The sequence below is a fragment of the Nerophis lumbriciformis genome, linkage group LG03 (assembly GCF_033978685.3).
Source record: "Nerophis lumbriciformis linkage group LG03, RoL_Nlum_v2.1, whole genome shotgun sequence".
In the NCBI taxonomy this organism is placed as follows: domain Eukaryota; kingdom Metazoa; phylum Chordata; class Actinopteri; order Syngnathiformes; family Syngnathidae; genus Nerophis; species Nerophis lumbriciformis.
The window spans coordinates 4,832,665-4,859,022 of NC_084550.2; the positions used below are offsets into that span (position 1 = coordinate 4,832,665).

General features: G+C 41.1%; 1 protein-coding gene across 1 annotated transcript; it reads right to left on the reverse strand.

Annotated features, from left to right (window-relative positions):
- Positions 1–526: 526 nt before the first annotated feature.
- LOC133578123 (uncharacterized) lies at positions 527–26,358 on the reverse strand. Its single transcript, XM_061932303.2, has 3 exons — positions 26,064–26,358; positions 19,996–20,322; positions 527–1,955 (listed from the first exon to the last, which is right to left on the reverse strand). Exons 1-3 carry the CDS (start codon positions 26,308–26,310, stop codon positions 973–975), a joined length of 1,557 nt encoding a protein of 518 aa, XP_061788287.1. The 5' UTR covers positions 26,311–26,358; the 3' UTR covers positions 527–972.

A 26,358-nucleotide genomic window follows, 5' to 3' on the forward strand; every position in this document is an offset into this window, starting at 1 on the left:
ACCATGGGTGGAAGTTTCTGGCCATTAGCATGGCAAGCTAGAACCACAGTGAAGGATGACTTCTCATTCCCTGTGGTGCGAATATTCACCGTACGTGCTCCCGTTGTATCCACAGTGCGGTTCACAGGAATATCAGTTGCTGTGAAATAGTAATCCGTGTGCGGATGGAGAGATTGCGTCTTTTCATGAACCGGATCCCTGTCGTTTAGTAGGAGCCATTTTGTGGTCTTTACAGATGTAAACACACAAAGGAAATGAAGTACGGTAATATCCGCGCGCTTTTTCTTCTTCTACGCGGGCGGGTGGTTGCTTACAGTAGAAGAAGAAGCGCTTCCTGTTCTATGGGGGCGGGTGCTTACCTTGGCGGTTGCTTGCGTAGAAGAAGTAGCGCTTCCTGTTCTACCGGGAAAAAAGATGGCGGCTGTTTACCGAAGTTACGAGACCGAAACTTTATGAAAATGAATCTTAATATTAATCCATATATAAAGCGCACCGGGTTATAAGGCGCACTGTCAGCTTTTGAGAAAATTTGTGGTTTTTAGGTGCGCCTTATAGTGCGGAAAATACGGTAATCCATTTACCATAACGTTTGCCACAATTTCCTCAAATTCAGGCATTTTAGGCTCCAACAATCACAAAAAAAGACCGCAAAATTCTGGATGGGCTGAATAATTGCTCAGCCTGTTGTTGGTACACCCGGTGACGGTATTGATAGTGTATATAAATCCTAGCTAGTTGCACCCATAGGTGGCATACAGAGTTAGCCAATGCAATTTTTGTTTGCGAGCTTTGATCGTGAGTATTAATTTCTTCTTTTCATAATTTGGTTGAAAAACCTGGGTATTTTCTATCCATGCGAACCTGATTTTTACCGTGAGTCACGATGTTGGAAACCAAAAGCAAGTGCCGGAAGTCTCCGACATAATCCAGAAAAGTAGTCGGCTCTGCTCTTAGAACTTTACAAGAAAAGCTTTATTCTCCTTTGTGTTTCCGCATGTGTATCGACAAGCTTGCCCTATAAGAATAGTTTTTACCACAAACTGAGCAATTAAAGGCTTTTTCTCCTGTATGGATTCTCATGTGCGCGTTCATATTTGACTTGTGAGAAAATCTTTTATCACAAACTGGACAACTAAAAGGTTTTTCTACTGTGTGCGTTCTTTGGTGTCTAATCAGAGACATTTCCACAGCAAAACCTTCGCCACAAACCGAACAACTAAAGGGTTTTTCCCGCGTGTGCGTGGTCATGTGCCTCTTCAGAGTGAACCTCTTAGCAAATTTGGCCTCGCAAACTGAACAACCAAAAGGTTTTTCTCCCGTGTGCGTTCTCATGTGATTTACAATGTTGGACTTTTTAGAGAACCTCTCGTCACAAACTGAGCAGCTAAAAGGTTTTTCCCCAGTGTGCGTTCTCACGTGTGATAACAAATGTGAATTTTGAGAGAATCTTTTATCGCAAATTGAACAACTGAAGGGTTTTTCTCCCGTGTGCGTTCTCATGTGTAGAGGAAAATATCGCTTGTCAGAAAAGCTTTTTGCGCAAACCGGGCAGGTCAAACATTTTTTACCGGTCTTCTTTTCAGGTACTTCCGAGGGTTTGTTGTCAGTTCGAGTCCTCATATCACCTTCACAGTCTGTATCGCTGTCTAAAGGTTCATGGGTGGCGTCTCCGTCTTTAGCCTCAGGAGAGTGTGACGTGTCAGCGCTGTCTGATAGTGGAGCTAAGAAGTCTTCTTGGGGTTCATCTTTGTCATCTTTAATCTTCACAGAGACAACAGTCAGTGGCAACTTGCTGAGATCAGCCTCCTCCTGCCTGGCAACACACTCTCCCTCCTGACTGATCCAGAGTTCCTCCTCCTCCTCCTTTTTAATGTGGGGGGACTGTGGATCCTTATTCTCCAAAGTGATGCTACCTCTCTGCGGTTCTTCTTGACGACTTATCAGGTTTTGGACACCTGAAAGACACAAAACACACACTTCAATCAATCAAATTTCCTTTGCTTTTTGGCCAACCCATGTCATGTCTTGGAAAGTATAAGTCTCAAGGCAAACATTCAATATGAATGTTAGAATAAAAGCTGTCTTTGAACCTACCAAGAAGAAGGCTTGTAAAACTCCACTGTGTAGGATGGGAAGCAACATGAAGGTGTTCTGTTTTCTTTCATGTATTGTAATTAGGGATGTCCCGATCCAGGTTTTTGCACTTCCGATCCGATACCGATATTGTTTTTGCATTTCCGATCCGATACCGATACTGACCGATACTGGCCTATCGGAGCATGTATTAAAGTTTAAAGTTATTTAGCCTACTTAGTTGTCAGAATCATGTTGAAAAGGGTTTTAGTACTCTTGATAACAACTAGCCAGCTGAATTAGGGGAGTTTGAATAACACACAATGGTTGGTAACAAGAAACGGACCTGTTTCTTCAAGGATAAACACAAAATAGACAAAATTATACATGACAAACAGAAATGGCATCATTGAACTAGGGCTGGGCGATAAGGCCTTTTTTTAATATTGCGATATTTTAAGGCCATATTGCGATACACAATATATATCTCGATATTTTGCCTTAGCCTTGATGCATATACCGTATTTTCCGCACTATTAGCCGCACCTAAAAACCACAAATTTACTCAAAAGCTGACAGTGCGGCTTATAACCCGGTGCGCTTTATATATGGATTAATATAAATATTCATTTTCATAAAGTTTCGGTCTCGCAACTACGGTAAACAGCCGCCATCTTTTTTCCCCGTAGAAGAGGAAGTGCTTCTTCTTCTACGCAAGCAACCGCCAAGGTAAGCACCCGCCCCCATAGAAGAGGAAGCGCTTCTTCTTCTACTGTAAGCAACCACCCGCCCCCGTAGAAGAAGAAGAAGCACGCGGATATTACGTTTCATTTCCTTTGTGTGTTTACATCTGTAAAGACCACAAAATGGCTCCTACTAAGCGACAGGTTTCCGGTTCATGAAAAGACGCAATCTCTCCATCCGCACACGGACTACTATTTCACAGCAACTGCCTAAAGACTTTCAAGAAAAGCTGGCTACTTTCCGTGCATATTGTAAAAACAAGATAGCTGAAAAAAAGATCCGGCCAGAGAACATTATCAACATGGACGAGGTTCCACTGACTTTTGATATTCCTGTGAACCGCACTGTGGATACAACGGGAGCACGTACGGTGAATATTCGCACCACAGGGAATGAGAAGTCATCCTTCACTGTGGTTCTAGCTTGCCATGCTAATGGCCAGAAACTTCCACCCATGGTGATATTCAAAAGGAAGACCTTGCCAAAAGAGACCTTTCCAGCCGGCGTCATCATAAAAGCTAACTCGAAGGGATGGATGGATGAAGAAAAGATGAGCGAGTGGTTAAGGTAAGTTTACGCGAAGAGGCCGGGTGGCTTTTTTCACGCAGCTCCGTCCATGTTGATATACGACTCCATGCGCGCCCACATCACGCTGGTTTTTAATATATTATTAAAGTTTGACTGACCTATCTGACTGTTTTTTTGACATTCCCTTTAGCGCAGTTAGATGCGGCTTACAACACGGGGCGGCTTATAGGTGGACAAAGTTTTGAAATATGCCGTTCATTGAAGGCGCGGCTTATAACCCAGGGCGGCTTATGGTGCGGAAAATACGGTAATCACAGCAGTATGATGATTCTATGTGTTTTGATTGATTGATTGAGACTTTTATTAGTAGGTTGCACAGTGAAGTACATATTCCGTACAATTGACCACTAAATGGTAACACCCCAATAAGTTTTTCAACTTGTTTAAGTCGGGGTCCACTTAAATTGATTCATGATACAGATATATACTATCAGATATATACTATCATCATAATACAGTCATCACACAAGATAATCACATTGAATTATTTACATTATTTATAATCCAGGGTGTGGAGGGGGGCGCCGGATGTAAGTGTCAAAAAGACAGCCAAAAGAGTTTGATATGAGAATAAATCTAAAGTTAAAATATAGGGTAGAAATGCACCCATTTGCAGGAAATGTAGTCTTGATTTTCAAAATGTTCTTTCAAGGCTTGCATGTCTACATTAAAACATTCTTCTTCACACTGCATTAATATATGCTACTTTTGAACTTTCATGCAGAGAAGGAAATCACAGCTAAAAAAAATCACTAATTTTTTCATACGGTGTTGATGTGGAAATTTTTGCCATTTTGATGGTGTGGACGTGTGGCACCGAATGGAGATAAGCGTCTCGACAGACGTCACAATATTTGAACAATGATGACGAAAACTGTTTTCTCTGTCGTGTCCGTGTGTCGAAAATTGTTATGCGCTTATTTTTTTATTTGATTTTGTGCGTGGCATAGATTTGCCGTGCGCAGAGGACGCTTGAGCAGGCGCGCACCTTAGCGGCTGCGCTAGCATCACAGCTAACGTTAGCCATGCCGCTACCTCGCTCTCTGCTGGGAGAGGACATATACGTATGTGACGTATGACGTGACAGTATGTGACGTATGACGTGACAGTATGTGACGTGTGTAAGAAGGTGCGCTTGCTGTCTGTGAGAGGGAGACACAGGAAAGAGTGAGAAGAGCCTGTCGTGTAATGCCAGCAGCTAAAAGCAACTGCGTGAGAATTGTGGATGTGTTGAAGGTGTGCTGGAAAATGCGGAACGGAAATTACGGAGCAGCAGAAAAGTGGAATGTATTATTTAAATAGGTGCGTTGGAAAACACGGACCGGAGTTTTTTTTTTAAAACTGGATCTGGATCGGCATTTTCCCATGCCTTGCCGAGACGCAATTTTTGGCAAATATCGGCAGCCGATCCGATCCAAATATCGGATCGGGACATCCGTAATTTTAATCAACAGAAAGATATTGTTTTAACCCAAGGACTACAAAACGGAGAGAAGCCAAGTTCCAGACGACCTCTTTTTGAACCTCCTTTTTCAACTGTTTTACGAACCTCTTTTTGAACCGTTTTACGACCTTTTCTGTGAACTGTTTACGACCTTTTCTTTTGAACTGTTGTAACCAAAGGCGATGGCTATTTACGACCTCGTCCCTTAGAAGCAGCTGTTGTCATGTGGTCAGAGAAAGTCCAAATAAAGGGGGAGGCGTACAATCTTTTGGCAGAGCGTAATGACACTGTACAAGGGTACAGATGTCTGAGCGTCTCTCCTCAAATTGAATTCTGTCTCTGTTTAATTCTTTGCTTCTTGTCTTGTTTAAAGGGGAACATTATCACAATTTCAGAAGGGTTAAAACCATTAAAAATCAGTTCCCAGTGGCTTATTTTATTTTTTGAAGTTTTTTTTCAAAATTTTACCCATCACGCAATATCCCTAAAAAAAGCTTCAAAGTGCCTGATTTTAACCATCGTTTTATACACCCGTTCAGTTTCCTGTGACGTCACATAGTGAAGCCAACACAAACAAACATGGCGGAAAGAACAGCAAGCTATAGCGACATTAGCTCGGATTCAGACTCGGATTTCAGCGGCTTAAGCGATTCAACAGATTACGCATGTATTGAAACTGATGGTTGTAGTGTGGAGGCAGGTAGCGAAAACCAAATTGAAGAAGAAACTGAAGCTATTGAGCCATATCGGTTTGAACCGTATGCAAGCGAAAGCGACGAAAACGACACGACAGCCAGCGACACGGGAGAAAGCGAGGACGAATTCGGCGATCGCCTTCTAACCAACGATTGGTATGTGTTTGTTTGGCATTAAAGGAAACTAACAACTATGAACTAGGTTTACAGCATATGAAATACATTTGGCAACAACATGCACTTTGAGAGTGCAGACAGCCCAATTTTCATCGATTAATATATTCTGTAGACATACCCTCTTCCGCGCTCTTTTCCTGAAACCTGATCTGTCCAGTTTTGGAGTTGATGTCAGCAGGCCAGGGAAGCTAGGGTCGATATTCTTCTCTTGATCATCTTCGGTGGCATAAGGGACGGTGTGAGCCAAGACATCCAGGGGGTTTAGCTCGCTCGTCTGCGGGAACAAACTGCCGCCATTGCTTGCCGTGCTAGCGAGGTCCTTTGTCCCTGAATTGCTCACACACTCCGGCAGATTCAATGGGGGTCTGGCGGCAGATTTCTTTGACTTTATGGTTGGAAATGCATCTGCTTTGAGTGTCGCAGGATATCCACACATTCTTGCCATCTCTGTCGTAGCATAGCTTTCGTCGGTAAAGTGTGCGGAACAAACGTCCAATTTCTTGCCACTTTGGCATCTTTGGGCCACTGGTGCAACTTGAATCCGTCCCTGTTGGTGTTGTTACACCCTCCGACAACACACCCGACGAGGCATGATGTCTCCAAGGTACGGAAAACAGTCGAAAAAACGGAAAATAACAGAGCTGATTTGACTCGGTGTTTGAGAAAATGGCGGATTGCTTCCCGATGTGACGTCACGTTGAGACGTCATCGCTCCGAGAGCGAATATTAGAAAGGCGTTTAATTCGCCAAAATTCACCCATTTAGAGTTCGGAAATCGGTTAAAAAAATATATGGTCTTTTTTCTGCAACATCAAGGTATATATTGACGCTTACATAGGTCTGGTGATAATGTTCCCCTTTAATAGATGTCATCAGTGTTTGAACTTGACAATGGCTACCGTCTTTTTAGCACCGGCTGTGGAGATGGCGGAGGATTATAAAAGGTGCTATAGTGTTGTGTTTTTGTCAACACAACGAATATGTTTACAAACCTGAAAAAACAACACGGTTTGAATACGATAAATACATGAAGACACGCCAAAATAACGGATGTACCGTATTTTCCGCACTACTAGCCGCACCTAAAAAACACAAATTTTCTCAAAAGCTGACAGTGCGCCTTATAACCCGGTGCGCTTTATATATGGATTAATATTAAGATTCATTTTCATAAAGTTTCGGTCTCGTAACTACGGTAAACAGCCGCCATCTTTTTTCCCGGTAGAACAGGAAGCGCTTCTTCTTCTACACAAGCAACCGCCAAGGTAAGCACCCACCCCCATAGAACAGGAAGCGCTTCTTCTTCTACTGTAAGCAACCACCCGCCCGCGTAGAAGAAGAAAAAGCGCGCGGATATTACCGTACTTCATTTCCTTTGTGTGTTTACATCTGTAAAGACCACAAAATGGCTCCTACTAAACGACAGGGATCCGGTTCATGAAAAGACGCAATCTCTCCATCCGCACACGGATTACTATTTCACAGCAACTGATATTCCTGTGAACCGCACTGTGGATACAACGGGAGCACGTACGGTGAATATTCGCACCACAGGGAATGAGAAGTCATCCTTCACTGTGGTTCTAGCTTGCCATGCTAATGGCCAGAAACTTCCACCCATGGTGATATTCAAAAGGAAGACCTTGCCAAAAGAGACCTTTCCAGCCGGCGTCATCATAAAAGCTAACTCGAAGGGATGGATGAAGAAAAGATGAGCGAGTGGTTAAGGTAAGTTTAAGTTTACGCGAAGAGGCCGGGTGGCTTTTTTCACGCAGCTTCGTCCATGTTGATATACGACTCCATGCGCGCCCACATCACGCTGGTTTTAATATATTATTAAAGTTTGACTGACCTATCTGACTGTTTTTTTGACATTCCTTTAGCGCAGTTAGATGCGGCTTACAACACCGGGCGGCTTATAGGTGGACAAAGTTTTGAAATATGCCGTTCATTGAAGGCGCGGCTTATAACCCAGGGCGCCTTATGGTGCGGAAAATACGGTAATAACATTTTATTTGGCCAATAACATGTGTCCTATAAGTACTGCGAGCAACGTAGGCTTAAAGGGTAACATTATCACCAGACCTTTGTAAGCGTCAATATATACCTTGATGTTGCAGAAAAAAGACCATATATTTTTTTAACCGATTGCCGAACTCTAAATGGGTGAATTTTGGCGAATTAAACGCCTTTCTATTATTCGCTCTAGGAGCGATGACGTCACAACGTGACGTCACATCGGGAAGCAATCCGCCATTTTCTCACTTTCGTCGGTGTGTTGTCGGAGGGTGTAACAACACGAACAGGGACGGATTCAAGTTGCACCAGTGGCCCAAAGATGCCAAAGTGGCAAGAAATTGGACGTTTGTTCCGCACACTTTACCGACGAAAGCTATGCTACGACAGAGATGGCAAGAATGTGTGGATATCCTGCGACACTCAAAGCAGATGCATTTCCAACGATAAAGTCAAAGAAATCTGCCGCCAGACCCTCAGGAAAAGAGAGCGGATGAGGGTATCTCTACAGAATATATTAATTGATGAAAACTTTATTCATTACTCGCGGTTTTATGTAAATTATTATACATAAACTGTGTTTACCAATAATTTAGCTTAAAAACATTTTTTTTTTTTTCAATCATTCGAGTACATTCGGGTAGTCTTGTTTAATGCAGTATTTTGTGTCTATTTAGGTATGGTTAACCCAGCGTTTCTCAAAGTGTGGGGCGCGCCCCACTGGTGGGGAATAGAGACATGACAGGTGGGGCGCGAGGAACGGGAGGAAATTTCACTTAAAAAATGTTTTTATTATTATATTCTTAGATTTTTTTTTTTACTATGCTTTCATTTTCTATACACACTGTAAATCACTTTGTGATTCTGTCTGTGAAATCCGCCATATAAATAAATGGAAATTACCGGTACTTATTTTTACTGTAGGCTTTATATTTCTCGGTACGAGCGAAAGTTTGACAGACATAGCAACAGTAACTAATGGGGGCGGGGCTAAGCGGAACAAACTTTCGCGCGGATGGGAAGCAGGCTAATGTGTGGATCACAATTACACAAATATATACATTTGTGACTCACACCTCAAATGTCGTCGAGCCAGAGCCAGCGCCTGCAGAGAAACAAAAATGTGACGGGCACACACTGTGTCATTCACCGGGAAGCACTCGCGTCAAGGCAGCTCAGCCCCGAACTCAATGAGGTTTTAACAGATGTTGTGAGCGCGGTAAATTTGATCAAAACACGACCACTGAAAGCGCGACTGTTCTCTGCACTGTGTGAGGAAATGGGAGCTGATCATACAGCCGTGCTGATTCACAGTGAAGCAAGGTGGCTCTCCTGGGGCAAAGTGCTGTCACGTGCCCTGTCTTGCCAAATGCAGAGCTCCTCCTTTTTTTTTTGCGAAGATTGCAAAGTGGCACTTTTATTGTATTTATTTTTGAACTTGATGCAAGTTATTTGATTTATTATTGAACTTGATGCAAGTTATAACACTTTTGTTTTATTTATTATTGAACTTGATACAAGTTATAACACTTTTTTGATTTATTATTGAACGTGAGCAAGTTATAACACTTTTTTTGATTTATTATTGAACTTGATGCAAGTTATTTGATTTATTATTGAACTTGATGCAAGTTATAACACTTTTATTTGATTTATTATTGAACTTGATGCAAGTTATAACACTTTTTTTGATTTATTATTGAACGTGATGCAAGTTATAACACTTTTTTTAAATTTATTTTTGAACTTGATGCAAGTTATAACACTTTTTTTGATTTATTATTGAACTTGATGCAAGTTATAACACTTTTATTTTATTTATTATTGAACGTGATGCAAGTTATAACACTTTTTTTTATTTATTATTGAACTTGATGCAAGTTATTTGATTTATTATTGAACTTGATGCAAGTTATAACACTTTTATTTGATTTATTATTGAACTTGATGCAAGTTATAACACTTTTATTTGATTTATTATTGAACTTGATTCAAGTTATAACACTTTTTTTGATTTATTATTGAACGTGATGCAAGTTATAACACTTTTTTTTAATTTATTAAACTTGATGGAAGTTATAACACTTTTATTTGATTTATTATTGAACTTGATGCAAGTTATAACACTTTTTTTGATTTATTATTGAACGTGATGCAAGTTATAACACTTTTGTTTTATTTATTAAACTTGATGGAAGTTATTTTATTTATTATTGAACTTGATGTTATTTTATGTTATTGAGCTTGAACGTATACAACTTGATGTTCAATAAATTTGAAAATGTTAAAGCTTGGCATTAGCGCTCTGTTGGGGCGATGGGGGCAGGTGGGGCTTGAAAACTCCCCCTTGTCCAAAGTGGGGGATGACAAAAAAAGTTTGAGAACCACTGGGTTAACCTGAGTGTTGAAATCGTGGAAAAATATATGTTCTTAGCGCGCCTGAAATGGGCTGTCTGCACTCTCAAAGTGCATGTTGTTGCCAAATGTATTTCATATGCTGTAAACCTAGTTCATAGTTGTTAGTTTCCTTTAATGCCAAACAAACACATACCAATCGTTGGTTAGAAGGCGATCGCCGAATTCGTCCTCGCTTTCTCCCGTGTCGCTGGCTGTCGTGTCGTTTTCGTCGGTTCAAACCGATATGGCTCAATAGCTTCAGTTTCTTCTTCAATTTGGTTTTCGCTACCTGCCTCCACACTACAACCATCCGTTTCAATACATGCGTAATCTGTTGAATCGCTTAAGCCGCTGAAATCCGAGTCTGAATCCGAGCTAATGTCGCTATAGCTTGCTGTTCTTTCCGCCATGTTTGTTTGTGTTGGCTTCACTATGTGACGTCACAGGAAAATGGACGGGTGGTTAAAATCAGGCACTTTGAAGCTTTTTTTAGGGATATTGCGTGATGGGTAAAATTTTGAAAAAAACTTCGAAAAAAATAATAAGCCACTGGGAACTGATTTTTAATGGTTTTAACCCTTCTGAAATTGTGATAATGTTCCCCTTTAAGGTTTTAGAATGTCATTCCCAAAGTCCTGACTTAAACGTGTGGACAATGCTGAAGGAACAAGTCCATGTCAGAAAACCAACAAATTTAGCTGAACTGCACCAATTTTGTCAAGAGGAGTGGTCAAGTGGTCAAGCAGAAGCTTGTGGATGGCTACCAAAAGTGCCTTATTGCAGGTAAACTTGCCAAGGGACATGTAAGCAAATATTAACATTGCTGTATGTATACTTTTGACCCAGCACATTTTCAGTAGACCCATAATAAATTCATAAAAGAACCAAACTTCATGAATGTTTTTTGTGACCAACAAGTATGTGCTCCAATCACTACATCACACAACAATAAGAGTTGTAGAAATGATTGGAAGCTCAAGACAGCCATGACATGATGTTCTTTACAAGTGTATGTACACTTTTGACCACGACTGTATATCATATTGTTCTGTCCTGCAAATGTATAGACTTTGTCAACGACTAATTTCTGTTTTGCACATCAATAGGGCAGGGCCGACATCCGGGCAACTGAGCTACATACGGGTTCTTCGAGCCATAGCAACCTGACTGGCGTTGAAAACAAACCGTGGCCATTACTCTTTAACCTGTCGACCTGCGCTGATTAAACCCGTCATTCTGCCTCCAAAATGCCAAAAAAACGGTGTTGTTTTTGGTTGTGCAAACCACAACTGGAAACAGGGAAAACAAAGGTCGTATTTTGTTCTGCCAAAGCGTGCTAAAAGCCCACAGAGACGAGACAAATGGCTCGCAGCTTTACACCGGGAAAACGAGGACGGTTCTCACTGGAGTCCCCCAAAATCCCGGGCCGTGTGTTCGGATCACTTCGTTTCTGGTAAATATAAGGAACAAAAATCCACCTTCTTAACCACAACTTGGCTATACCGTCCATGCTAATGTTGAACCCGTTGAATTTTTACTGAATAACGTTCGACAGCTGAAGTTGTTGTTGTTGTTGCACAACAATAACATACGGTATAAAGGCTATTTTCGAAAACCGGTTTCATTTAAATTTGCACTTAACGGTTGGGTTTTTAAAAACCAATAAACCCTAACAACAACAATTTTTATGTGATTTATTCATTATATAACAACAGAGGTGGGTAGAGTAGCCAGAAATTGTACTCAAGTAAGAGTACTGTTACTTTAGAGATTTATTACTCAAGTAAAAGTAAGTAGTCACCCAAATATTTACTTGAGTAAAAGTAAAAAGTATGTTGTGAAAAAACTACTCAAGTACTGAGTAACTGATGAGTAACATACACACACACACACACACATATATATATATATATATATATATACATACATACATATACATTGATATATACAGTATATAATTTATATGTATTTATTTTGCTGTTTTTGTTTACATGTTAAAGATGTTTTAATGAATATACATGCATGTTTAACATATAGATTCCTTTCTTTCATGAAGACTAGAAAATAAGTTGGTGTATTACCTGATTCTGATGACTTGTGTTGATTGTAATCAGACAGTAGTGATGATAACGTCCACGTTTTCAAATGGAGGAGAAGAAAAGTTCCTCCTTTCTGTCTAATACCACATGAAAGTGGTGGGTTTTTGGCATCTTATTTGTCCAGCTTCCATATTCGTTTTTATACACTTTACAAGAAATATATTGGCGTCAAACTCCTTAGCTTGCTAGCTTGTTTGCGCTGGCTTTCGGAGACTCTTGTTTTGAAAGCGCAGGCGCGATGGAGCGGCACTTTTATTGTGAAGACAGGAACTGTGCAGTCAGTCTTTAGGCTTTTGACGGGATGTACGGTTGAAATAAAGAAGTATCTTTTTTCCTTCACACTTTTGATTGATTGATTGGAACTTTTATTAGTAGATTGCACAGTACAGTACATATTCCGTACAATTGACCACTAAATGGTAACACCCCGATAAGTTTTTCAACTTGTTTAAGTCAGGTCATGTGACCGCCTGGCTCTATTTGATTGGTCCAACGTCACCAATGACTACATCTGATTGGTGGAACGGAGTCAAACGTCACTAGTGACTGCATTTTATTGGTGGAACGGAGTGAAACGTCACCAGTAAGACAGGCACTTTGAAGGTCTGTCTGACGGACCAAAACAAACAAAGCGTGCATTAACAGATCGATAAAAATTAGTAGCGAGTAGCGAGCTGAATGTAGATAAAAGTAGCGGAGTAAAAGTAGCGGAGTAAAAGTAGCGTTCCTTCTCTATAAATATACTTAAGTAAAAGTAAAAGTATGTTGCATTAAAACTACTCTTAGAAGTACAATTTATCCCAAAAGTTACTCAAGTAGATGTAACGGAGTAAATGTAGCGCGTTACTACCCACCTCTGTATAACAACCGAAGCTAACAACCGACCTGGTGCGCTTGTGAAGTAGACATACCGTATTTTCCGCACTATAAGGCGCACCTAAAAACCACAAATTTTCTCAAAAGCTGACAGTGCGCCTTATAACCCGGTGCGCTTTATATATGGATTAATATTAAGATTCATTTTCATAAAGTTTCGGTCTCGCAACTTCGGTAAACAGCCGCCATCTTTTTTCCCGGTAGAACAGGAAGCGCTTCTTCTTCTACGCAAGCAACCGCCAAGGTAAGCACCCGCCCCCATAGAACAGGAAGCGCTTCTTCTTCTACTGTAAGCAACCACCCGCCCGCGTAGAAGAAGAAAAAGCGCGCGGATATTACGTTTCATTTCCTTTGTGTGTTTACATCTGTAAAGACCCCAAAATGGCTCCTACTAAGCGACAGGTATCCGGTTCATGAAAAGACGCAATCTCTCCATCCGCACACGGATTACTATTTCACAGCAACTGATATTCCTGTGAACCGCACTGTGGATACAACGGGAGCACGTACGGTGAATATTCGCACCACAGGGAATGAGAAGTCATCCTTCACTGTGGTTCTAGCTTGCCATGCTAATGGCCAGAAACTTCCACCCATGGTGATATTCAAAAGGAAGACCTTGCCAAAAGAGACCTTTCCAGCCGGCGTCATCATAAAAGCTAACTCGAAGGGATGGATGAAGAAAAGATGAGCGAGTGGTTAAGGTAAGTTTAAGTTTACGCGAAGAGGCCGGGTGGCTTTTTTCACGCAGCTCTGTCCATGTTGATACACGATTGCATGCGCGCCCACATCATGCTGGTTTTAATATATTATTAAAGTTTGACTGACCTATCTGACTGTTTTTTTGACATTCCTTTAGCGCAGTTAGATGCGGCTTACAACACGGGGCGGCTTATAGGTGGACAAAGTTTTGAAATATGCCGTTCATTGAAGGCGCGGCTTATAACCCAGGGCGCCTTAATTATGGTGCGGAAAATACGGTAAATATTTCCATTGTGTAGGATTATCAGTCCACGCATCTGCCGGAAGGCGGTAAGGGCAGTCGTTTAATCCAACTACAGAACATTTTAACTCGTATCTTAACCTGGCCTCACTGGAAAGACTATTTACATAATCATACGCCATTTAGAACAGTTTAAAATGCCGTGAAACCTCGTTAAATGCCTTTTCTGTCAATGCTGTGTTCGCTGTGAGCTGGTTTGTTTTCAACGAATTCAATATGGCGACCGGTTGCTAGGGGATTGGAGGGCGGAAGTGACGTAGGTCCGCCCTCGCCTATAAAATGTTATTTGGCCATCACAACTAGAAGTAGAGCGCCACTTGGCGTTGGTGTAACTACAAACGCGCGTTTACGTAAACACATTTTTAACCATTGAGACGATATGAACATAAGATATGTGAAATAAAAAAAAAGCTAGTAGACATACCTTCAATTTAAAGCAGCATTTGATTCTTGTGAAAAGCTTCTATTTGCCGTCTTTGTCGCTCGTTCTCCTCTCTTGTTCTAGAAAGTTCCTCCTCGTACGACGCTACCGTTCTTTCAAACAGCGCGAATATGTCACCAGCTGCCGCCATTAATCGCTCCTTCACCAACTCTTTCAACATTTTAATGTTGTCTTACAGCGACTACACCGAACAATCGTTTGAAGGTTTGCTAATGCTAATTTTTTTAGCTACTTCCGCCTTTTTTTGTTTTAAAGTAGACACCAAACGATGACGACACACTGCCGCCACCTGGCGGCGGCATTGAAGAATGCTCATACCTGCCAACTTTTGAAATCAGAAAAACCTAGTAGCCAGGGTCCAGGGGCCGCAGGCCCCGGTAGGTCCAGGACAAAGTCCTGGTGGGGGGTTCAGGCTTCGCCCCCCGACGCAAAATGATTATTAGCATTCAGACAGGTTAAAATGTTGCTAAAACCATCACTTTTCTATCAGTCACAGTGACTTTTCAAAACAAAAATATTACAGCAAAAATCATATGGGTTGATTGACATGTTTATTCTGTAAGCTAACTTCAATAGTTTGAAATTATTTGGACAGTTAATGCCAGTTATCCTGTCAACCTTTCACAAGACTTCAATTTGTTAATTGAAAGTATAAACAGTATAAACACTTTTTACAGTAAACAAATGGTAAAACAGTACTAAACAATTCCATTAAAAAAAAAAAATTGGTGTCATTATTAACTTTCTGTCCAAGCTTGTATAATCTACTGCCTTGTTCAATTGTAAAAAATATTCTGTGCCTAAAATTCACATTTCTATCACAATTATCATACTGTAAACATGGTAAGCTAACTTCATTAAAATTAATAGTCCTGTCAATAGCATGGAATTACAATTCAAATGTAGTTTTTTTTGTAAGCCTTTCAAAAGAATTCAAAATATGAAAAATTAATGAAAATTAATTTAAGCCATCAGACACTTGAAAAGTGGCACATCACATCTCTAATGTAATCATTTGAACTTTTCAACAGAAATAGCACTGCAAAAATATTAAGGACATACTTCTGTATTTTGGTAGTTATGCTGTCAACATTTAACAAGATTTCTTCAACTTGGACTTGAAAGCATAAATAGTATAAACACTTTTAACAGTATAACAGTACTAAACAATTCCAATAGATAACATTGGTGTCATTACCTTTTTGTGGCTAAAATCCAAATTTAGCAACGGCATTAGACTTGTGTTTTTTTGTCCCAACGTGGTCTTTTACATCGCTAATTCCTCCGTGTCCGATCGAAAAATCTTGTCTGCACAAGGTGCAATTCGCGTAGTTTTCACCCTTTTTGGAACGGATACCGTATTTTCCGCACTATTAGCCGCACCTAAAAACCACAAATTTACTCAAAAGCTGACAGTGCGGCTTATAACCCGGTGCGCTTTATATATGGATTAATATTAACATTCATTTTCATAAAGTTTCGGTCTCGCAACTACGGTAAACAGCCGCCATCTTTTTTCCCCGTAGAAGAGGAAGTGCTTCTTCTTCTACGCAAGCAACCGCCAAGGTAAGCACCCGCCCCCATAGAACAGGAAGCGCTTCTTCTTCTACTGTAAGCAACCACCCGCCCGCGTAGAAGAAGAAGAAGCGCGCGGATATTACGTTTCATTTCCTTTGTGTGTTTACATCTGTAAAGACCACAAAATGGCTCCTACTAAGCGACAGGTTTCCGGTTCATGAAAAGACGCAATCTCTCCATCCGCACACGGACTACTATTTCACAGCAACTGCCTAAAGACTTTCAAGAAAAGCTGGCTACTTTCCGTGCATATTGTAAAAACAAGATAGCTGAAAAAAAGATCCGGCCAGAGAACATTATCAACATGGACGAGGTTCCACTGACTTTTGATATTCCTGTGAACCGCACTGTGGATACAACGGGAGCACGTACGGTGAATATTCGCACCACAGGGAATGAGAAGTCATCCTTCACTGTGGTTCTAGCTTGCCATGCTAATGGCCAGAAACTTCCACCCATGGTGATATTCAAAAGGAAGACCTTGCCAAAAGAGACCTTTCCAGCCGGCGTCATCATAAAAGCTAACTCGAAGGGATGGATGGATGAAGAAAAGATGAGCGAGTGGTTAAGGTAAGTTTACGCGAAGAGGCCGGGTGGCTTTTTTCACGCAGCTCCGTCCATGTTGATATACGACTCCATGCGCGCCCACATCACGCTGGTTTTTAATATATTATTAAAGTTTGACTGACCTATCTGACTGTTTTTTTGACATTCCTTTAGCGCAGTTAGATGCGGCTTACAACACGGGGCGGCTTATAGGTGGACAAAGTTTTGAAATATGCCGTTCATTGAAGGCGCGGCTTATAACCCAGGGCGCCTTATGGTGCGGAAAATACGGTAATTATTCCCGGATAGGCTTTTGAATATTCTTCACGGAATGACTGCAGTTTTCTTTTCGGTTTAAGACTCGTTTGCGATTTTTCTCCGGCTGATTCCATGATCGTTCGCTCGTTTGGAAACAATGGGCAACAGGTGCCTCGTGCTTGGCAGCGGTGCTATAAATAGCCTCGCGCATGGCATTCGGAATGGCTCGATAGGAAGTTACGGGAAGCAGTGTCGGTTGCCATTGTTGTTACGCGATTTCGTGAATAAAACTTAAAAAAAAAAAAAAAAAAAAATTTAATTAATGAAAAACCGTATTTTTTATCACTGCAACCGTAACCCGGAATAGGTTGATGAAAACCGTACTAATTACGGGAAAACCGGAGTAGTTGGCAGGTATGAATGCTGAAGATGAGCGCTGAAGAAAAAAAGAAGAGCTGCGAAGAAGCCACGTTAAAAAATCGTATTTATTTTAAAAAAAAGTGGTTGCAGATTATATTTTAGTCATTGACACAACACAAACACATGTTCATGATTGTTCTAAAAACAATAATATTGTCCCTGATTTGTATCAGCAACCGCAATTGGAATGGAATTGTTCAAAATGAATCGTCACACCCCTGGCATTCAACGATCAAGACGGAAGTAAAACTAAGAAAATAAGAGCGCTGTACAGGAACTGAGAACTAAACACAGGAAGAACACCAAACACCCAAATCGTGTACATAAAAGCAGAAAACAACAAAGCTTTGGATAAAATACCATCCATCCATCCATTTTCTACCGCTTATTCCCTTTGGGGTCGCTGGAGCCTATCTCAGCTACAATCGGGCGGAAGGCGGGGTACACCCTGGACAAGTCGCCGCCTCATCGCAGGGCCAACACAGATAGACAATAATTAAATATCAACAGCCTGTTTAAAAAGGTACTTTATATGAAAAGAAAATCTTTACTTGTTGTCTTTTTAAGCTATTTTGGGGTACTTTGTCATTAAAATGGAGGCATGTCTGAATTGAAGAGCTTTACAAATACTGCGAGGTTTAAGAAAATATTATTTTACACTTTGGTGAGCTACTCAAAAATGAATGGTGTTGTCATCTTCTCAAGGTATTAACAAGTCAGCACTCATTTGCAGAGGTGGGTAGTAACGCGCTACATTTACTCCGTTACATCTACTTGAGTAACTTTTGGGATAAATTGTACTTCTAAGAGTAGTTTTAATGCAACTTACTTTTACTTTTACTTGAGTATATTTATAGAGAAGGAACGCTACTTTTACTCCGCTACTTTTATCTACATTCAGCTCGCTACTCGCTACTAATTTTTATCGATCTGTTAATGCACGCTTTGTTTGTTTTGGTCTGTCAGACAGACCTTCAAAGTGCCTGCCTTACTGGTGACGTTTGACTCCGTTCCACCAATCAGATGCAGTCACTGGTGACGTTGGACCAATCAAACAGAGCCAGGCGGTCACATGACCTGACTTAAACAAGTTGAAAAACTTATTGGGGTGTTACCATTTAGTGGTCAATTGTACGGAATATGTACTGTACTGTGCAATCTACTAATACAAGTTTCAATCAATCAATCAATCAAAAGTGTGAAGGAAAAAAGACACTTTTTTATTTCAAACGTACATCCCGTCACAAGCCTAAAGACTGACTGCACAGTTCCTGTCTTCACAATAAAAGTGCCGCTCCATCGCGCCTGCGCTTTCAAAATAAGAGTCTCCGAAAGCCAGCGCAAACAAGCTAGCAAGCTACGGAATTTGCCGCCAATGTATTTCTTGTAAAGTGTGTGAAAACGAATATGGAAGCTGGACAAATAAGATACCAAAAACCAACCACTTTCATGTGGTATTAGACAGAAAGGAGGAACTTTTTTTCTCCTGCATTTGAAAACGTGGACGTTAAGCACTGCTGTCTGATTCCAATCAATGCAAGTCATCAGAATCAGGTAATACACCAACTTATATTCTAGTCTTCATGAAAGAAAGGAATCTATATGTGTTAAACATGCATGTATATTCATTAAAACACCTTTAACATGTAAACAAAAACGGCAAAATAAATAAATATAAATGATATACTGTATATATATATATATATATATATAAATGTGTGTATATATATATATATATATATATATATATATATATATATATATATATGATATGTGTGTGTATGTTACTCATCAGTTACTCAGTACTTGAGTAGTTTTTTCACAACATACTTTTTACTTTTACTCAAGTAAATATTTGGGTGACTACTCCTTACTTTTACTTGAGTGATAAATCTCTAAAGTAACAGTACTCTTACTTGAGTACAATTTCTGGCTACTCTACCCACCTCTGCTCATTTGCTACTGTTTTTAGCAGCACAACTTGGAACCCATGAGAGCATCTGATATTTATAGCGCTTTTTGTGCGACATCCTACTTATAATTTGACAATATTTGAGCATAAACAGGCCAGGAAAAGGTTTATTCCCCATTATGTTTCCGCATGTGTACTGTCAAACATTTCTTATGAGAATAACTTCTACCACACACTGAGCAATCGAAGGATTGTTGTCCCGTGTGTGTCCGGACGTGTGATCGCATGTCCGCCTTTTGAGAGAACCTTTTACCACAGACTGGGCAACGAAAAGCATTTTCTCCGCTGTGAGTCAGCATGTGTGCTTTTAACCTCGTCTTATACGAAAAGCCTTTGCCACAAACGGAGCAAACAAAGGTTTTTATCCCTGTGTGTTTTTCCTCGTGCGCGATCAAGGATACCTTCTGAACAAAACTTTTACCGCAAACTGCGCAAACAAAGGGTTTTTCTTCCGTGTGCGTTCTCATGTGCGAGAGCATATTTGACTTCTGAGTGCATCTTTTACCGCATACTGAGCAACGGAACGGTTTTTCTCCTGTGTGAGTCCGCATGTGTTCATGCAAATGAGCCTTACACGAAAAGCTTTTAGCGCAAACCGAACAACTAAAGGGTTTTTTAACTGTCTTAATTTTAGAGCATTTGTTGTCAGTGTGAGTCCTTATATCACCTTCACAGCCTGCATCACTGCTCAAAGCTTCTTGGGTGTTGTCCCTGTCTGCATCCTCAGGAAAGTGTGACCATGTGTCGTCACAGTCTGATAGTGGAGCTAAGAGGTTGTCTGCTGGTTTGTCTTCATGGTCTTCAGTCTTCACAGAGACCACAGTCAGTGGCAATAAGGGAAGACCATCTTCCTCCAACTTGGTGTAATATTCGCCTTCCTGAGTGATCCAGAGTTCATCCTCTTCCTCTTTAATGTGGGGGGGCTTTGGATCCTTCTGCTTTAAAGTGGAGCTCCCTCCCTGCGGTAAAGGGGGACTTTCTTCGTGCAGGACGTCTGCAAGACACAAACAACACAGGATTTCAACCAGTCCAACAAAATGTGTTTTATTTACACCCTTATATTGATTTATTACCACAGAAAAATTAAGAATTAAAGAAATTATTTCAAATCGTTTTTGGAAACTGTGGACATTGTGTCCTCCGGACCAAAGTTATAAGCGCAAAGTGTAAAAGCCAGCATGTGTGATGGTATGGGGGTGTTTTAGTGCCCAATCAGGGCCGGCCCGTGGCATAGGCCGTATAGGCAAATGCTAAGGGCGCCGTCCATCAGGGGGCGCCACGCCAGTGCCACAAATGTTGGAGAAAAAAAAAAAAAAAAAAAAAAAAAAGTTGGTACTATTATTTCTAAATACAAAAAATAATCCCACGTTAATTAAAATGCAAATTAAAGCCTATTTAATAGAAATATTATTTGTTACAACATTACGCCCCCCCCGCACGGTGTGGGGGGGAATACATATAATTTATATGTATTTATTTTGCTGTTTTTGTTTACATGTTAAAGATGTTTTAATGAATATACATGCATGTTTAACATATAGATTCCTTTCTTTCATGTTGACAAGAATATAAGTTGGTGTATTACCTGATTCTGATGACTTGCATTGATTGTAATCAGACAGTAGTGATGATAACGTCCACGTTTTCAAATGGAGGAGAAGAAAAGTTCCTCCTTTCTGTCTAATACCACATGAAAGTGGTTGGTTTTTGGCACCTTATTTGTCCAGCTTCCATATTCGTTTTTATACACTTTACAAGAAATATATTGGCGTCAAACTCCGTAGTTTGCTAGCTTGTTTGCGCTGGCTTTCGGAGACTCTTATTTTGAAAGCGCAGGCGCGATGGAGCGGCACTTTTATTGTGAAGACAGGAACGTCCTCATGTGCGGTCAGTCTTGAGGCTTTTGACGGGATGTACGGTTGAAATAAAAAAAGTATATTTTTTCCTTCACACTTTTGATTGATTGATTGGAACTTTTATGATTAGATTGCACGGTACAGTACATATTCCGTACAATTGACCACTAAATGGTAACACCCCAATACGTTTTTCAACTTGTTTAAGTCAGGTCATGTGACCACCTGGCTCTGTTTGATTGGTCCAACGTCACCAGTGACTGCATCTGATTGTATGTGGGCTTTGTACCGAGGATGTCGTTGTGGCTTGTGCAGCCCTTTGAGACACTTATGATTTAGGGCTATATAAATAAAGATTGATTGATTGATTGATTGATTGGTGGAACGAAGTGAAACGTCACCAGTAAGGCAGGCACTTTGAAGGTCTGTCTGACAGACCAAAACAAACAAAGCGTGCATTAACAGATCGATAAAAATTAGTAGCGAGTAGCGAGCTGAATGTAGATAAAAGTAGCGGAGTAAAAGTAGCGTTCCTTCTCTATAAATATACTTAAGTAAAAGTAAAAGTATGTTGCATTAAAACTACTCTTAGAAGTACAATTTATCCCAAAAGTTACTCAAGTAGATGTAACGGAGTAAATGTAGCGCGTTACTACCCACCTCTGGTTGTAAGTAAAAAAAAAAGGTCAAAGACAAAGCTATTCGGTTTCTTGTGAGTATATACACTTCACTGCCGATGTGGGGGGGCGCCACCTAAAATCTTGCCTAGGGCGCCAGATTGGTTAGGGCCGGGCCTGTGCCCAATGCATGGGTAACTTACACATCTGTGAAGGCGCCATTAAAGGGGAACATTATCACAATTTCAGAATGGTTAAAACCATTAAAAATCAGTTCCCAGTGACTTATTATATTTTTCGAAGTTTTTTTCAAAATTTTACCCATCACGCAATATCCCTAAAAAAAGCTTCAAAGTGCCTGATTTTAACCATCGTTATAAACACCCGTCCATTTTCCTGTGACGTCACATAGTGAAGCCAACACAAACAAACATGGCGGAAAGAACAGCAAGCTATAGCGACATTAGCTCGGATTCAGACTCGGATTTCAGCGGCTTAAGCAATTCAACAGATTACGCATGTATTGAAACGGATGGTTGTAGTGTGGAGGCAGGTAGCGAAAACGAAATTGAAGAAGAAACTGAAGCTATTGAGCCATATCGGTTTGAACCGTATGCAAGCGAAACCGACGAAAACGACACGACAGCCAGCGACACGGGAGAAAGCGAGGACGAATTCGGCGATCGCCTTCTAACCAACGATTGGTATGTGTTTGTTTGGCATTAAAGGAAACTAACAACTATGAACTAGGTTTACAGCATATGAAATACATTTGGCAACAACATGCACTTTGAGAGTGCAGACAGCCCAATTTTCATCGATTAATATATTCTGTAGACATACCCTCATCCGCGCTCTTTTCCTGAAAGCTGATCTGTCCAGTTTTGGAGTTGATGTCAGCAGGCCAGGGAAGCTAGGGTCGATATTCTTCTCTTGATCATCTTCGGTGGCATAAGGGACGGTGTGAGCCAAGACATCCAGGGGGTTTAGCTCGCTCGTCTGCGGGAACAAACTGCCGCCATTGCTTGCCGGGCTACCGAGGTCCTTTGTCCCTGAATTGCTCACACACTCCGGCAGATTCAATAGGGGTCTGGCGGCAGATTTCTTTGACTTTATCGTTGGAAATGCATCTGCTTTGAGTGTCGCAGGATATCCACACATTCTTGCCATCTCTGTCGTAGCATAGCTTTCGTCGGTAAAGTGTGCGGAACAAACGTCCGATTTCTTGCCACTTTCGCATCTTTGAGCCACTGGTGCAACTTGAATCCGTCCCTGTTCGTGTTGTTACACCCTCCGACAACACACCGACGAGGCATGATGTCTCCAAGGTACGGAAAACAGTCGAAAAAACGGAAAATAACAGAGCTGATTTGACTCGGTGTTTGAGAAAATGGCGGATTGCTTCCCGATGTGACGTCACAATGTGACGTCATCGCTCCGAGAGCGAATATTAGAAAGGCGTTTAATTCGCCAAAATTCACCCATTTAGAGTTCGGAAATTGGTTAAAAAAATATATGGTCTTTTTTCTGCAACATCAAGGTATATATTGACGCTTACCGTATTTTCCGCACCATAAACCGCCCTGGGTTATAAGCCGCGCCTTCAATGAACGGCATATTTCAAAACTTTGTCCACCTATAAGCCGCCCCGTGTTATAAGCCGCATCTAACTGCGCTAAAGGAATGTCAAAAAAACAGTCAGATAGGTCAGTCAAACTTTAATAATATATTAAAAACCAGCGTGATGTGGGCGCGCATGGAGTCGTATATCAACATGGACGGAGCTGCGTGAAAAAAGCCACACGGCCTCTTCGCGTAAACTTACCTTAACCACTCGCTCATCTTTTCTTCATCCATCCATCCCTTCGAGTTAGCTTTTATGATGACGCCGGCTGGAAAGGTCTCTTTTGGCAAGGTCTTCCTTTTGAATATCACCATGGGTGGAAGTTTCTGGCCATTAGCATGGCAAGCTAGAACCACAGTGAAGGATGACTTCTCATTCCCTGTGGTGCGAATATTCACCGTACGTGCTCCCGTTGTATCCACAGTGCGGTTCACAGGAATATCAAAAGTCAGTGGAACCTCGTCCATGTTGATAATGTTCTCTGGCCGGATCTTTTTTTCAGCTATCTTGTTTTTACAATATGCACGGAAAGTAGCCAGCTTTTCTTGAAAGTCTTTAGGCAGTTGCTGTGAAATAGTAGTCCGTGTGCGGATGGAGAGATTGCGTCTTTTCATGAACCGGAAACCTGTCGCTTAGTAGGAGCCATTTTGTGGTCTTTACAGATGTAAACACACAAAGGAAATGAAACGTAATATCCGCGCGCTTCTTCTTCTTCTACGGGGGCGGGTGGTTGCTTACAGTAGAAGAAGAAGCACTTCCTCTTCTATGGGGGCGGGTGCTTACCTTGGCGGTTGCTTGCGTAGAAGAAGAAGCACTTCCTCTTCTACGGGGAAAAAAGATGGCGGCTGTTTACCGTAGTTGCGAGACCGAAACTTTATGAAAATGAATCTTAATATTAATCCATATGTAAAGCGCACCGGGTTATAAGCCGCACTGTCAGCTTTTGAGTAAATTTGTGGTTTTTAGGTGCGGCTAATAGTGCGGAAAATACGGTACATAGGTCTGGTGATAATGTTCCCCTTTAATATGTCGATTGTTTGTTTGTTTAGTTTGACCTTGAATGAATGAAATTTAGAACATTTAAAAAATGAAAAAAAAAATTGCAATTGTTTACCGTGTTTTTCTCTTACTTTTTGACATGGTACCATCACTTTGCAAGTTAAAACCTAAGAAATGTTTTTTTTTTTAAAAAGCCGCACAGAGGGAATGTAGCTTGTGATTATTATAATAAACAATCAAACTGAGCATTTTTTTCTCTGCCATTTTGTCCGGTGGAAAGTTTTACATTAGGTTGAGATTTGTTGATGTAGCAAGCTACTTTTGCCGTGTAGCTTGCTACAGTTCTGTGGGGATAGTTTGCAGGTAGCTGAGCTACATTTAATGGAGAGTACCGTATTTTCCGCACTATTAGCCGCACCTAAAAACCACAAATTTACTCAAAAGCTGACAGTGCGGCTTATAACCCGGTGCGCTTTATATATGGATTAATATTAAGATTCATTTTCATAAAGTTTCGGTCTCGCAACTACGGTAAACAGCCGCCATCTTTTTTCCCCGTAGAAGAGGAAGTGCTTCTTCTTCTACGCAAGCAACCGCCAAGGTAAGCACCCGCCCCCATAGAACAGGAAGCGCTTCTTCTTCTACTGTAAGCAACCACCCGCCCGCGTAGAAGAAGAAGAAGAAGCGCGCGGATATTACGTTTCATTTCCTTTGTGTGTTTACATCTGTAAAGACCACAAAATGGCGACAGGTTTCCGGTTCATGAAAAGACGCAATCTCTCCATCCGCACACGGACTACTATTTCACAGCAACTGCCTAAAGACTTTCAAGAAAAGCTGGCTACTTTCCGTGCATATTGTAAAAACAAGATAGCTGAAAAAAAGATCCGGCCAGAGAACATTATCAACATGGACGAGGTTCCACTGACTTTTGATATTCCTGTGAACCGCACTGTGGATACAACGGGAGCACGTACGGTGAATATTCGCACCACAGGGAATGAGAAGTCATCCTTCACTGTGGTTCTAGCTTGCCATGCTAATGGCCAGAAACTTCCACCCATGGTGATATTCAAAAGGAAGACCTTGCCAAAAGAAACCTTTCCAGCCGGCGTCATCATAAAAGCTAACTCGAAGGGATGGATGGATGAAGAAAAGATGAGCGAGTGGTTAAGGTAAGTTTACGCGAAGAGGCCGGGTGGCTTTTTTCACGCAGCTCCGTCCATGTTGATATACGACTCCATGCGCGCCCACATCACGCTGGTTTTTAATATATTATTAAAGTTTGACTGACCTATCTGACTGTTTTTTTGACATTCCTTTAGCGCAGTTAGATGCGGCTTATAACACGGGGCGGCTTATAGGTGGACAAAGTTTTGAAATATGCCGTTCATTGAAGGCGCGGCTTATAACCCAGGGCGCCTTATGGTGCGGAAAATACGGTAACTATAGTTACTCTCCATTAAATAGTAAGCTAAGAATACTATCAATAGTATTCTTAGCTTACTGCATTTTCAAAGTAGCTTACCCATCACAGCTTGTGCTTTACCTGAGTTTCCTAGTAGTAACTAAACATGTTTTGGGGGCAAACGTTACCCATGGAACACTTATTTGAAAATGAGGAAGTGCTAAAACATACCTTCAGTGTGTAACACAATGGAAGTCTTGCTAACAGCTTCCAGTTGTTGTCTTTGTTGCTCGTTCTCCTCTTTTGTTCTGGAAAGTTCCTCCTCGTACGACGCTATCGTTCTTTCAAACAGCGCGAATATTTCATCAGCTGCCGCAGTTAGTCGCTCGTTCACCAACCTTTTCAACATTTTTGATGTTTTGCTGCAATAGCGACCGCAAATACTCGACTTGATTTCAAGCTCGTTGCCTTGAAACATAGAATTAGCTCGACGCAGCAGCCATGCTAAGCGACGTGCATTCGCGGG

Excerpts from the sequence above, each read along its gene's own strand:
- LOC133578123 (XM_061932303.2), bottom strand. The coding sequence starts at position 26,310 with ATGTTTCAAGGCAACGAGCTTGAAATCAAGTCGAGTATTTGCGGTCGC. Across the intron at positions 20,323-26,063 it reads CATTGTGTTACACACTGAAG|ACGTCCTGCACGAAGAAAGT; the intron begins GTATGTTTTAGC and ends TGTGTCTTGCAG. Across the intron at positions 1,956-19,995 it reads CAGTGATGCAGGCTGTGAAG|GTGTCCAAAACCTGATAAGT; the intron begins GTGATATAAGGA and ends TGTGTCTTTCAG.